The sequence below is a fragment of the Microcebus murinus genome, chromosome 10 (assembly GCF_040939455.1).
Source record: "Microcebus murinus isolate Inina chromosome 10, M.murinus_Inina_mat1.0, whole genome shotgun sequence".
In the NCBI taxonomy this organism is placed as follows: domain Eukaryota; kingdom Metazoa; phylum Chordata; class Mammalia; order Primates; family Cheirogaleidae; genus Microcebus; species Microcebus murinus.
In genome coordinates, this window is record NC_134113.1 from 11,841,932 (window position 1) to 11,857,462 (window position 15,531).

Genomic DNA, 15,531 nt, shown 5'->3' on the forward strand with positions numbered 1-15,531 from the left:
CTCTTGGAGAGGCAGGGAGTTTCTAGGGAGGGCTAGAGAGTTCCAAATAGCCTTATCTGAGAGGTGGGGAATAATGAAGGAGTAATGCTTTGCTAAAGCAGGTGAAGGAGTAAATCCATTTCCTCTGACACATCTGTGTGCAACCTGTTAAATCTATCTTTGCAATTAAAGTTTTTGACAATACTGGCTTGTAGAAATGTGATCTTTTTCTTGTAAGTTTTCTGCATTGTTGAACTCCCAGACATCACAGAATATGGTTTATATGCGGGATGTTCTCTATGAGTGACAAATTTCTGTTAATAGGCTTTTGGGGTTTTTGATTACTTTCTTAATCTTATAATCCCCTTCTTAGACAGTCTTGAAGTATTTACTATAAAGGGATAATATGGAATGGTTATTAGAGAAAAGAACTTGGCAAAATGGAAAGAACAGGGGCTTTGTAGTCCAACAGACCTAGGTTAGCAGTTTGGCTTTCCCATTTAATATCTATGCATTATTATTGGGTCAATGATTTACCTTCTCTGAGTTAGTTTCCCTAGTGACAGGAAATATATTTTTATATACCTCCATATTATCTACTTTTCTTTGCCTCTTTCTTTTCCTCCTCCCCTCCATTCTGGAACTATACTGATTAGTTGCTCAATATCTGGTGGTTATCATCATCTGTATCATTATTGTTGTTAAAATCTATAGGGAATGATATTGAAGTAAATTTATAGAACCCATAGAAAGGCACTTGTGGATTTCAGCAGGAGCTGTCTTCTTCTGTTGTAATATAAACTGTATATGTCTCCCCTGAAAAAATCAATGTGAAAAATAGCCAAAATTGCCTATAACTATTATTACTTAATGATATATAACTCGTAAACCATAAATATCACTTTTTTGAAATGTTTTCAGTGTTTCAGTGGTATAATCATAGAAAGAGGCACATAGAGTCGTACCTCCATCACTGATACCTAATTTCAGGACATTTTTATCACCTTCAAAATAAACCTGGTATCCGTTACCAGTCACTGCTTATTTCTCCCCCTGAACCCCTGGAACCACAGATCTATTTTCTGTCTCTATAGATTTGCCTATTCTGGACATTTCATATCAGTAGAATTATATAATTTGTGGCCTTTTTTTAAAAATTAGAGACAGCGTCTCGCTCTGTTGCCCAGGCTGACCTTGGATTCCTGGCCTCATGCAACTTGCCTTGACTTCTCAGATAGCTGGGATTACAAGTATGAGCCACCATGCCCAGCCTAATTTGTGGCCTTCTGTGTCTTTTTTTTTTTCTTACTTAGTATAATGTTTTCAAGACTCATTCATGTTGTATCCATACTTCATTTTTTAAATTGCTGAATAATACTCATTTATGGATGTACCATACTTTGTTTATCCATTCATCAATTGATGGATATTTGGGCTGTTTCTACTCTTTGGTTATTATGAAATAATGCTTCTATGAACATTCATGCACAAGGTTTTGTGTACACATGTATTTTCAATTTTCTTGGTTATTTATTAATACTTAGGTCCGGAATTCCTGGGTTATATAATAACTCTCTGTTGAACATTTTGAGGGCCTACCCAACTGTTTCCAAAGCAGCCGTACTATTGTACCATCCAACCAGCAATGTAAGAGAATTCCAATTTCTCCATATCCTATCAGCACTTGTTGTCTGACTTTTTGATTATAACTATTCTGGTGAGTGTGAGTTTTATCTCAATGTGGGGTTTCTTTTGTTTTTTTTTGAGACAGAGTCTCACTTTGTTGCCCAGGCTAGAGTGAGTGTGATGGCGTCCTAGCTCACAGCAACCTTAATCTCCTGGGCTGAAGCGATCCTACTGCCTCAGCCTCCCAAGTAGCTGGGACTACAGGCATGTGCCACCACGCCTGGCTAATTTTTTGTGTATATATTTTTTGTTAGTCAATTAATTTCTTTCTATTTTTAGTGGAGATGGGGTCTCACTCTTCCTCAGGCAATCTACCGGATCTGCCCGTCTCGGCCTCCCAGAGTGCTAGGATTACAGGCATGAACCACTGCGCCTGGCCTCTCAATGTGCTTTTGATTTGCATAATGAGTTAATGATACTGAGCATCTTTTCATATACTTATTTGTTATTTGCGTATCTTTTTTGGAGAGCTGCCTTTCCAAATCTTTTGCCCATTTTTAAATTGGGTTATTTGTCCTTTTGTTATTGAGTTGTAAGAGGTTTTTTTAAATATATATTGGATACATGTTCCTTATGAAACATTTGATTTGCAAATATTTTCTCCCATTCTGTGGGTTGTCTTCTCATTTGTTTTAGGTACCCTTTGAAGCACAAAATTTTTTAATTTTAATGAAGTCTAATTTATCTATTTTCCTTTGTCACTTGTACTTTTGGTGTCATATGGAAGAAACTGTGACTAACCAAAGGTCATGAAGATTTTACTTCTGTATTCTCTTTTAAGAGTTTTGTAGTTTTAGGTATGATTTATCTTTTTTATTTTTAAAACTTTTTTGAGACAGTCTTGCTCTGTCATCCTGGGTAGTGTGCAGTGGTGTCACTGTAGCGCACTGCAACCTCCAACTCCTGGCTGAAGCGATCCTCCTGCCTCAGCCTCCCAAGTAGCTGGGACTACAGGTGAGCGTCACGACGCAAAGCTAATTTTTCTATTTTTAGTAGAGACAGGATCTTGCTCTTGCTCTGGCTGGTCTCAAGCTCCTGAGTGCAAGCTATTCTGCGTCGGCTTCCCAGAGTGTTAGGATTACAGGCGTGAGCCACTGCGCCCAGCCTAGGTATGATCTATTTTGAGTTAATTTTGTTTGTGATGTGAGGATTCCAACTTCATTCTTTTACATATGGACATTCAGTCTCTTAGCACCATTTGTTGAAAAGATTATTATTTTCCTATTACCTTTCTTGGTTTCTGTCTCAAAAGTCAGTTGGCCAAAACTATAATAGTTTATTTCTGGACTCTCAGTTGTATTCCATTGGTCTATATGTCTGTCTTTATGCCAGTATCACTATCTTGATTATTGTAGCTTTGTAGTAAATTTTGAAATCAAGAAGTTTGAGTGCTTTAATTTTTTTCTTCTTTCTCAAGATTGTTTTGGCACCCATAATTTTTTTTAAGGCAGTTATCTTTAGTATCTGGTATGCTTTCTTTGGGGAGACTAATTTATAAATATTAAAATGTCTACAATTGGGACTCAGGAATAGAAAAGGAGAACTTGGATTTCTATGATTGAATCAGTGGCTGAATTTCTAAATAATTTATGGTTATTTATTTAATACATTTATTTATTTACACATTCTCTTGGGTTTCCACCATTTGTTAGATCTTGGGGAAACCATGATGAACAAGAGACAAGGCCTCTGACATAAACTTAAGTTGACTCCTGGCTTTCATGGTTTTGAAGGGAATGTGGACTTTTGCCTATCAAAGGTATGAATGTGGTCATATCTTTGATCTGTCTACCATTAGGTGTAAAGTTTTTTCTCTTATCATATTCGAAAGTCCTATCAATGAAAATTTCTCTTAAGTTGTTATTCTGCCAGTAGTAACAAAAGTACAAATGTATGGAAGAAGAGGATTAATATCTTTAGCCTGTGTTGAGCATTTTGAAAATTACAAAAGCACCATATATTCTCATTTCCTTTGTGTGCACATATATCTCCTCCCATTTTAAAGTTCCCTTGAAAGCAAGGGCCTTATTTTATTCAGCTTTCTTACTCTGTCAGCTACCTTTTCAGTACTTGGAAAATTTTAGTGTTCATTATATGTTAACCAAATGATTGAATGGGTCAAGTAAGCCAGAAATGAGTGCTGATGTTGTATGACCTTATGCTAAATTAGAGTTTGCATAGCTTTTATCAGCTACCATCCTTGCTGTCAAGAATCCTGATTTAGTGGTTGAACATGAAGATAAGAAAGATACTCAACACAGTGTACTTTTAAAAAATAACATTAATTAGAGTCATAAATAATATGAAAAGTAAATTGCACAGATAACCTCGATAAATATTAACATATATACATGTTAGAAAGAGTCACTCGGTCCATAGGATGATATAGGTGGTAGAGGAAGTCAGAGGTAGAATTTGAACAGAGGTAGAATTTCATCTAGATTGAAAAGAACTGAGAAAAACAGGTTGATAGAGAAGGGGCTAAGACTTTTCAGGTCAAGAGGTGGTTCTCTACAAGGGAGTACTTGTCCTCTTTCTAGTCAAGGGATATTTGGAAATTATGTGGAAGGTTTTTGGTTATCTTAGTGTTTGGAAGTGCTGCTGGCTTACGTTAATAAGACTGGGAATGCTAAAGTCCCACAGCGTGGAGTTAGGAATTGTTCTGGCTCAAATCTCAATAGCACCTTGGTTGAGATACACTAGGAAGGGAACAGATCTAGCTGCACAAGGAGGAAAATAGTGTTTATGAGTAGTGTTCCTATGCATATACTATTTTTTGTTTGTTTTGACATTGTAGAAATTTACTGAGAGATACATGCAGTTAGATAGAGTGGAATATAGAAATGGAACAATTTAGGTAGCAGAACAGGATTTTACCCTTTGATCAGTTTGCATGATTTTGACTCTCTTAACATCTTCTTTCTTCTAATAGTTTGTTTTTTTCTTTTTTTCTCTTAGAACGAGCCTTTGACTCCAGGTTATCATGGATTCCCAGCAAGGGACAGCCAGGTTGGTTATCTGCTGTTTGTTACTCATATGATGTGTGTGTGTATGTATGTGTGTGTATTTTATCAAAGCATGCTATGATAGAGAGCATTTCCTGAAATTACTTATTCTGGAGGGTAATATGGCTTGTTTCAGCAATGAATTTATGTTTAGAGATATAAATTAAATACATTAATTCTAAAAGTATTATAATCATGTTATTACAATTGTGGATATTATAGGAGAAAACAATCACTCAAGCAAAGTCATGATTACTTTTGTGTTTGTTTTTTCTTCTCCAGGCTATATAATAATGGTGTGATCTGGTTTATTTGATGCCTCATAATTCTAATGCTGGATTCCAATAATTCTAATGCTTATTTTCTGCTACTTAGCCTCTGCCTGCACAGATTTTTTAGTCCTTACAATAATTTGTAGCAAGAAAATTCCATTTTCCTCCCTCGGGGAGTTCAGCCTTATGTTTTTAATCAGGGAAGGCTTGCTTGAGAAAGCAAAGTTTCTGTTGCCTTTCTTTGTTTGATGGGAAGAAGATTGGAAAAAGCCCAGGCCGTATTGTTGGTCAGAGCAGAACTGTTTCCTATGTGACATCCTCAGTATGGTTTAGGTGAGTGTATAAAATGCCTTCTCTGTCTTTTTGCTGTTTGAAGGCTGGAGCAGAATTAAGATTAGAAGAACGGGCAAGGCTGCCTTTTAGAGAAAGTCACCTAACCTAAGAATGAAATTTGTCTTCTTGCTGTTTGGGGATATTGACATTTTCTTCAGGAGATTTGACAAGGGTAGCTCCTAGCAATATCTTTGAATGCCTGTCTGATTCCTTATAGGATTGTCAAGAAAAGCTAGCATTGTTAGGTATGTCCAGGGGATATGAGCCATTATAATGCTAAACTAAAGGGTTGACATAGTTTTCCCTTTTCAGAAGTTAACTGAATCTCATCAGAGCCCCGGAAGCTGATCTTAAAAACCAGGATGGCCCATAATCAGTAATCACCTATTTGGAGGCCTTTCTGATTTGAGAATATTTGCCCAATTCTTACATTTTGGGTGCTGGGTTGACATCAAACTGACCCCAGGTAGGGTATGGAGAGAAAGGTGAGAGAAGGTAGTAGTCATCTCTGTGTTCACCTCCCAGTGGGATTCTTGCTGTTAAAATTTGAAGATGGAAACTTTCGGTGAAAGATACAGTCATTTGCCCCGATTCTAAAGAGAATATAGAAGTTTTGTTTGTTTTTCTTTCTGGTTTGGGTCTTTCCTAGAGCTTCTGTAAGCTATGGAATTTATGCCCTTTCGTAGTAGTTTTATGTCACGGCCATATACCAGAAAAAATACTGATACCTGGAGATCCACTTCCCAGAGATTCTGATTGAGTAGGTTTAAGATTGAGCTTAGTCATTCAAATATTTAAAAATCTCTACAGGTGATTCTACTGTGCAGCCAAGGTTGAGAACTACAATCCTATGGGTTGCTTTAAAAGGGGTTACGTTTTGTTGTTTCATCCTGTACTTTTCACCTAGGATGTGTAGTATATAAGGGATCATGGGTAGCCTCTTAATCTAGACTTGCATACTAATGCAGTTATTTCATTATTGATAAAATGTTGCTTATTTTGGATCTAGGAAGTAAAAGCTAATTGATGTAAAGTATGGAAGTAGACTGAGTTTAAAAGAATCTGAAAGGGTACAGTATAATACTGTGTTCTTCCTGTGGGGATTATAGATCAATAAGAAGTTAAACAAAAGGAGCTAAATAGGAATTTGTTAAGGCACAAAAAAGTAGTCTCTCTTTGCTTGGAAGTACTTTATTTTTCCTTTCTTTTGCAGCAAGGACCCACTTCTGTAATCTACACATTCATTACTCATGCTATGTCGGCCATAGGCCTGTGCAGACCCTTTGCCATGGTTTAAAGCTGCTAATTTACTTTGAGGCACATTCTGATGGTGACAGGTTCATTTTAGTTTGTTTTCTTGGGCTTTGTTTTGTACTCTGCTTGGATCTTTGAATTAGAGATCTTAAAGTAGTGCAAATAGGCAAATATTGAATAGCTGCTTGTTGTATTTGATGAATACAGAATCCAAATGAGTCCTGCTAATTAATGCGCCTAACCTTGTGAACTCTCACTTTGTGCTTTGAGATTTGGGAGGTGTTTATAAGTGTGAAACACTGGTCACTGAACAGCCCATGCTAGGCAGAAACAGAACTTGTGATTTTTACTTCTCCTCAGCCTGGTTTTGGCTCAGAAAATATAAGAGCCCAGGAATGGGGTGAAGGTGAATTTTAATTATGTGCCTTTGTTTACTTTTCTTATTCTTTTGCTGTTTCTTTCTAAACACTAAGAATCATCCCCATACAGGATTTTTATCAACATCTAATGGTGATTTTAAAAGAGATAAAAATTATAATCTTTTGATTGTTGTAGATCACTTTCATCAATATTTTCTCATCTTATCCTCCTAACCACTTCTTGAAGTAGATGAGACAAATGTTCCCTTTGGAAAGATAAGGACATTGAGGCAAAGAGAAGCAAAGTGACTTGTGCAAGGTAACCATTAAGTTACTAGCTGAATAAGAACCAAAATTTATCTTTTGAGGGCCCTTTCCTCTGTACTAGGGATTATTGACTCACTCAGGGGAAATGTGGTCATGAACGAATGTACCCACTCACTCACGTTATTTTATTTCCCGTTTGGGGGCTTTGTAAACCTCTGGAAACTCAACCATAGATATAGGGATCCATGACTCCTGATTAAGGATTATTACAACTCGGTTCATTAGCACTAAGTGGACCAGCATTCTACTGTTTTAGTGACTCTTTCATCATGTTATGTAAGCCCCCAGCAGCACCTTTGAATCAAAAACCTGTGAAGAGATGGAGGGGAAGAAAACTACCCTTGTAAAGGTTTTGTTTTTTTTCACCTCAGTCATCATTCCTGATGAATTAACAAGCTTTTTGGGATGGCAGTCCATTGCTTTTATAAAGCACTCCAAGCATTTCACTGTGCTTGCTAATGTGGCCTCTCTATGGAAGTAGAGGAGACAAACATTGTTCCAGTTTTACAAAGTGAGAACCAACTCAGAAAAGCCAAATATTTTATCTAAGGCTATGCAGAATTTTAGGTCGGTGATACGATATAGTGGTTTAGATTCCTAGCTGACTATTTTTTTGTGATTTATGTGCTTATGCATGTTTCTAAGTGTCGATTAAGGCTAGGATATTTTATGGGTTTATAATGTTTTTTAAATGGGAGAATACTTGTTTATATCAGCTCCAGAATTTTTATATAGGAGAGGCTTAGAAGCAGCAATCTGATTAGAAGAGGGCTTTTCTGCATAGCAAACTTACTGTTTTTGCTAAAATTGTTTATTTGGGATAGCTTTTAGGGGATTCCTAGAAAGTACAGTGGCGGTGGTCCTAAGGCTGGCCCCTTGCCACCTCTGGGTCCGACAACTTTATGTCTGCTGTAATTAGCAAGACCATATACATTTATTGTTCAAGTTAGGGCACTTTTGAAAGGGATAATTATTATTATATTGAAACAGTTCCAGGTTAGACTGAGATGTATGTATGGTCATCCTAGCTATAATTAAAAAAATACAATCAGTGTTCTCTTAACTGATGTGATCAGGACTTTCTCTTAACTGATGTGATCAGGACTAACAGACCATAGGTTAATTTAAATAATTGTTTGAAGTGGGGAAATAAGTTAAAACTTTTATTTTAACTTAGATCGTTTTGTTTTAATTTGAACAAATATATGCTTATTCTTTCATCTTCTGATATGAGGTCAAGGTCTTTTATATGCATATGGATCTGATTGAAGTACTACTTGACTTTTTTTTTTTTTGCACAAACTGTACTCATAAAGCATCATCTATGAATTCTAATTTGTTTTTTTTTAAATAGGGAAATAAGGCCTTAGTGACATGCAAAGCAATTTAGATGAAACTGTCTAGATTTGTATGATACCCCTTCTTGCCCAGTCTTTTACAGTTGTCTTGCCCACATCAAATTTGACTGAGCAAAAATTTTCAGTGTCTTGACTTATTAAGAATTCTCAAATAATTCAAATTAGAGCTGTTTTCAAGGAAACTTTTATAATTATTTTATTGATTTATATAGCATTTAATAATATAATTATAAATACTTATAACTTCTGTAAGCAGATAGGTGAATAAACATAAGTGATTCTTGGCAAGCATAAAGCTCAGCTACTGGGAGAAGGGCTTGGGGATGGAACAAGAGGATTGCTTACTAGTTTTAGGTGGTAAGAATGCCGTAAGTATCCCCTGTCATACATGACTTGAAATGGAGAACATTAGTTAATTTAACAAGTTTGTTGATTAAAAGAGCTTATACTGTAAAGAACTGTAGGGAGGACTTATTTTGTTGTCAGCAACTTTGTATCTCCTTAGTGCTTACTTGGTTGAATTTTGTTTTAGAATCAACTCAGTCTTGGGGGATTGGTGGAGGAAGAAGGTTAGAGCAGATAAATACAAATTAGAGATAATTTGTTTTGCTTCATTGGGGCAGCCTACTAAGTAAGGGATGTTCAGCAGTGGGATACTTGGAAAACCAAGTGTTGAAAGTAATGCTGATTGCAGTATAATCCTTTTTTCTTAGAACTTTAGGTGATGGCACATTACACTAACTCTTGAACTGTGTGGGAATGAAACATTGCCATCAACATTTGAGATGAGAGATAGCACAGACTCTTGCTTGGGTTCAGGTGTTGAGTTAGTTATGGAATTGAGAATGTTAGTAAATTATGAAAACTAATGTCGGTAAAGTACTTTTCAGTTTACAAAGTACTCCTTTGTATATTCAGCTTTGATCTTCACAGTAGCTCTACCAGGTAGGTTATTGAGTTTTATTATCCCTATTTTATAGATAAGAAAAAGGCACAGAGGTTTTTAGATGAATCTCCCAGTATCACATAGGTAGTAAGTGGAAGAATTGGACTTGAATCCTAGATTTTCAGCCTCTGTGTCTTGTATTTCCTTTTTGTATTTTTCTATCAGTGTCTCTCTTCTTTGAATGTTGAACATTCTCTTGCTAGCGTGACAAGATAATCTGGAATCTTTAGAGAATGTAGCAGCATGAGAAAAGTCTTCATATGACCTAAAGATCCCTTAAATAACTTATTTCTGTCAGTTTTCTTCCCGTCTTGTTTGTTAAAATAACACATGGTCTAAAATTTATCTTTTTGTATTTTAAATATAAAGAAAAAATTAATATTATATTGTCAGACCTTTGTCTGATTTTTAAAATGCTTGTCAGTGACTCCTCAAAAATTTTTCCTTCAATTTCCTAAAATCCTGTTGAAAGCCACCATGTGGATATGTTCTAGTGATTAACAGAAACAAATAGGCATATCAAAGGAGATGTTGAAATTGACAAATATGATTTAGACAATTATAGATATAAATTCAGAGTAGCAGCTTTACTTATAATATAGAGGGTAAATTAAAAATGACCTACGGGTTTTTTCCTTAAAAAATATTTTCTCTTCTCTTGAGAGTTTTTTTCTTTCTTTCTTTCTTTCTTTCTTTCTTTCTTTCTTTCTTTCTTTCTTTCTTTCTTTCTTTCTTTCTTTCTTTCTTTCTTTCTTTCTTTCCTTTTCTTTCCTTTCCTTTTCTTTTCTTTTCTTTTCTTTTCTTTTCTTTTCTTTTCTTTTCTTTTCTTTTCTTTTCTTTTCTTTTTCTTTTTTTACCAGTTTTTTCGTTTATCCCTGGAATGGATTTTATTTGAGTCCAATTTTTGAAAATGAAATTTCAGGGTTTTTAGTTGTTTTGCTTGGGAGATGTGGACAATAGCAAATGCATCTTCTGTAGTACTCATTTGGCTTGGGGGCAAAGAAATAATGCCTGCTTTTCCTCCGTTGGAGAGAGTTGATGAGACAGAGGACATGGTGAGGGTGTTCAAATTCTAGCTCAGTGATTTCGAACTTAAGAAAAACTGCAACCCCCAGAAAATGATACCTTTTCATCACTACCCAGAACACACCTGTATATGTTTAACTATGACTTAGTCTTACCTTACTTCTAAGTACTGGGATATCTTCCATTTTTTATCATCCTATTCAAAAAATTCTTGATTGTGAGCAACAACAGATTTACCAGAATTGATTTCCTGGACCCACTAACGGATTGCAATCTGCTTGAAAAACATTCTAGTAATTATTCTGCTTAAAAATGTGGCCTTAAAGAAACCATACCTTTTTGCAGTCACTCTCCTGCTCTCCATCTCTCCACCCCAACCTTAAGGCTCCCTAGTTGGAGACAGGATTAAAATGACTGGTTCAGAGGTGAAATGTTACCCCTTCTATATCTCATAATCTATAATAATTTCCTTTCTGGTCCTTTTTCTTTGTTGTTTAAACATGCTTCTGCTTTGCTCTTAAATTATTGGCAGTGTAAAATCACTTTCTTTTCTTCTTATTAGGTTGTTTAGAACCTCACTTTCTTCCTTGTGCAAGGCTTTTTGAAATGGTTACCTTTCCCTAACATCTGGCATTAGTTCTCCCACCAGTGATTTAGGTCCTTCAGTGGTGTTGTCCTTACACCCTCTAGTGGATGAAGGGCTGGTAAATGCTGCAGCATCTAGTGTTCTTGTAGCACTTTTCTCAAAAATGTAATTAGCTTTACAGTTGCATTTTAGATCATTCCATTCTCTGAATAGTTCATAAGCTTTTCCTTCCTGGGAAAGACCATTTTATTTCTTCTGCTGTTCACTGCTGTGCATCTAAATAACATGCTTATTCTGCTGTTTCTTGATTTATTAATTTTTGGGACTATTCTTTGGCTTCCTACTGTTGAAGATGAGAAATTAACCATTTTATAGGCACTCTTCTTTCCTTCTAATATTAGGCTATTTTTTGGTTAAATCAGCATTATTGATTTATGATTATATAATTATTAGATTATTTATGACTATGTAAATGTTTTTATAGCCAAATGATAAAATATTATGATTACATTCCCTTTCTTATATGCTTGTTTCCCCTGGGGTTACTAAATACATACATAAATATATATGTAGGAAATAAATATATGTGTATATATAAGTATATATATTTGGCAATTGCTTTTTAAAAAAGTTCTATTGTGATACAATTTCTATATGATAAAATTCACCCAATATAAGTGTAATTACTCAGTGATTTTTAGTAAATTTATAGAGTTGTGCCATGGTCCGGTTTCAGTACATTTCTATCATCCCCCAAATTCTCTCATTCTTTTGTAGTCAGTCCCTGTTCCCATCCCAGGCCCCCCAGAAAACTGCTGAACTGCTTCCTGAGTTTATAAAATTGTCTTTTCTGAACATTTCATAGAAATGGAATCATACAATATATGTAGTCTTTTGCATGTGATTTCTTAGCATAATGCTTTTGAGGTTCATCCAATTCATCCAGGTTGTAGTATAATATCTCTATATCATTATTATTTTTTTTTGCTGAGTAGTACTCCATTGTATGTGTGTACCACATTTTGTTTATCTGTTTACCAGTTGATGGATATTTGCATTGTTTCCAGTTTGGTTATTATGAATAATGCTGATATAAACATTCATATACAAGTCTTTATGTGGGCATATATTTTAATTTCTCTTGGGTAGATTTCTAGGAGTAATTGCTGAGGTTATGGTAAGCTCATGCTTAATTTTTTTCTTTTTTTTTTTTTCTGTCACCTGGGCTAGAGTGCAGTGTGTCAACATAGCTCACTGTAACTTCAAACTCCTGGGCTAAAGTGATACTCTTGCCTCAGCCTCTGAAGTAGCTGGGACCACAGGCCCTTGCCACCATGCCCAGCTAATTTTTCCATTTTTAGTAGAGACAAGGTCTCACCATGTTGCTCAGGCTGGTACCCAACTCCTGGGCTCAAGTGATCTTCCTGCCTCGGCCTCCTGAAGTGCTGGGATTACAGCCATGAGCCACTGGGCAGGCCACCTTAACTCACTGACTCACTCACTCACTCATTCATTCATTTGTTTATTGTAGAAACGGGGGCTTGCTATGTTGCCCAGGCTGGTCCCAAACTCCTGTACTCTGTAAATCCTCCACCTTGGCCTCCTATAGTGCTGAGATTACAGGCGTGACCCACCAGCCACCATGCCTGGCTGCTGCTTCCTTTTTTTTTTAAAGGAGTTTATTTGTTACAGTATTTTTTTGTTTTGTTTTGTTTTTTGAGACAGAGTCTTGTTCTGTTGCCCAGGCTGGAGTGCAGTGGTACAGTTGTAGCTCACTGCAGCATTGAGCTTCTGGGCTTAAGCAAATTTACTGCCTCAGTCTTCCGAGTAGCTACAACTACAGGCATGTACCACATCACCTGGCTAATTTGTTACAGACATTTTTTGTAGGCTCAAGGTCTTGCAATGTTGCCTAGGCTGGTTTTTGCATTGCTGGGCTCACATGATCCACCAGCAAACTATTTTCCAAAGCGGCTTCATTTTACTTAACTATTTTATTATAACAAATGTGTAGTGGTATCTCATTGTGGTTTTAATTTGCATTTCCCTAATGATTAACAATGTAGAGTACCTTTTCATGTGCTTATTAGCTATTCATATGTTTTCTTTGGTGAGATGTCTATTCACGTCTTTCGCCCACTTTTTATTTGGTTTGTCTTGTTATTGAATTGTAAGAATTCTTTATATATTCTGGATATAAATTCTTTGTCAGATTTACAATTTGTAAATATTTTTTCTCAGTTATGACATTTTGCAAGACAGATCTTCCCCCTTCTCCCAATAAAAGAAAACAAAATTGTTTTTATCCTTATTTGCTAAGTTTGGATACATCCTGGCTAACTATTTTATGAAAGAGATTATGAAAACAGGCATTTGTCTACCTCTGTCTCATGACTGGTGGTTGCTCCAAGGAAGATTGGCAGATTTATAGTGGCTTTGTGCTTGGCTGACATAGCCTTTGCCAGATTCTTAGTGGCAGGCATGTTTGGGCAAGAAAGCTCTTCATGTAGTAGAGAGAAATTATGCTGCTTTTTACATGTCCTAAGGGGTATGGTGTAGGATCAGCCAGGCTCATTGACTTTTTTCCCCTTAAAACAAAGACACTGTAGTTTCTATATAATGCTGTTTCATGAAATTCCTCTGTAGACAGACAGACAGACAGACAGACAGGCAGGCAGACACACACACACACACACACACACACACACACACACACACACACACACACACACACAAAATGGCCTTGTGTTTAAATATCAGTTGCAGGCTGAATGATTTTGGGCAAGTTTTTTCCCTCTCTGAGCGTCAATTTCTTTATCTATAAAATAGGAATAATACCTACTCTAAAAGTTGTTACAGGATTAGAGATAACATATGTAAGTTTCCTGGTATGTCATAGGGTCAGTAAATCATTTTTTTATGGAAAAGAGGCCTTAAGGAACCTCTACAAGGAAATGATTAGTTCTTATACTCTGACTTAAGTCTACTTTCTCATTTTCCTTTTGATTCTTTTTCACTATGTGAAATGAATTATATCTGTAGATTGGACATTTCTAGCCCAGGAATGTAGCTGTGTCATGTCTCAAAAAAAAAAAAAATAGGTCTTTGTGAGGGAAATGGAATCTGTGTAAGTTTATGTATCTGACTCATATGTGTCTTGGCAGCGTCTATAGAAAGAGGGAGTCATTTTTGAGACTTTTATAATTGAACAGAATTTGGTACAAACTGAGCCAGACATTCAAGCCTCTCTACAATTTGTTCCCAGTTTCTCCAACTGTGTTTCTCATTGTTACCCCATCCACATATTTCTTCTCTGTATGTGTCCTTGCAGTCCTTCAAATATCAATCTTGGGCATTTATTTCTTCCTAGTGCCTTTTGTTTGAAATGTTTCTCCTTTTTCCATTAGAATCTTAAGTATCCTTTAAGATCCCTGGTCACACAACTTAATCTCCTTTATGAAATCTTTCCTAATTGCCTCTGATTGTTTGAACTCTTTATCATGTCTATATGAGCATTTCCATAAGGTCAGATCCAAGTGAATTTTGGAAATACTGTGAAAACTGAGCAAATTACTTCTCCAAGGCTCAATTTTCTCATCTGTAAAAGTGAAGATCCGTAGGGTTGTTTTGAAAGGATTAAGGTTCAAAATTTTCCTAGGTCAAGAGTGATCTGTTGGTTGATGTTATAAAAGTAGGTTGCAGTATCCTCTACCTTTAGCTTTCCAGGTAATCTAGAAAATCTCTTCTCATCTCTGGGCCCAGGTTTCTTCTTTTTCCTATAAGGGCTCTTTGGCTCTAATAGGTTTGATTTTTGTGGTTCTTGGGAGTGTCATACTTTGTTGTGAAAATGATGGGAGCTTTTTTACTTCTTACCTCCTAAATCCAGGGCTGCTGTGGATCTGTGGGTAGATGAGTGACACTTATGCCAGGAGTATTAAAGGTATGGCTAAATTTTATTCTCATCCCTCTTCTGTACCTGGTTTATTTGTCATATCCTGCCTTTTATTGTCACAGTTTGACTTCTTCCGCCAGCTTTTCCTTTTTTTGCTTAATTTAGGGTTGCTGTGGTTGTTAGGATGTGATCGTTGGTCACCCCTTGACCAGATTGTTTAAGTATTTTGTAGATGGATGGATCATAATGTCATTGCTTGATTTTTCAGTAGATTGACCTTTTACTTTGAATATAGGCAGTTGATTTATATTGTAATGAGTGGTTTAATCTGGCCATCAAAAAGAATCATCTTACTAAAGATTATTAATCACTAGGACTTCTTACAAAGCAAAATTATAGAATTAACTTTATTAGCAGTTTTCAAAATTGAGAAATTTATGTGTCTAGAGTAGCTTAGAACAGCTGAATAGATAGTAGGTGTATTCTTGCTGAAGTGGTTGGTACCACC

General features: G+C 36.0%; 1 protein-coding gene across 34 annotated transcripts in view; it reads left to right on the top strand.

Moving 5' to 3' along the window:
• RBFOX2 (RNA binding fox-1 homolog 2) overlaps nucleotides 1-15,531 on the top strand; it is a 281,289-nt gene that overhangs the window by 86,447 nt on the left and 179,311 nt on the right. For 33 of the 34 annotated variants that reach the window (XM_076007020.1, XM_076007019.1, XM_012787062.2 and 30 more), the window contains exon 2: nucleotides 4,624-4,674. In XM_076007020.1, coding sequence (XP_075863135.1) covers nucleotides 4,624-4,674 — 51 coding nt within the window. Of the gene's footprint in view, nucleotides 1-4,623; nucleotides 4,675-11,705; nucleotides 15,072-15,531 lie in introns of those variants that run through there. The other variant, XM_012787073.2, reaches the window with a different exon arrangement.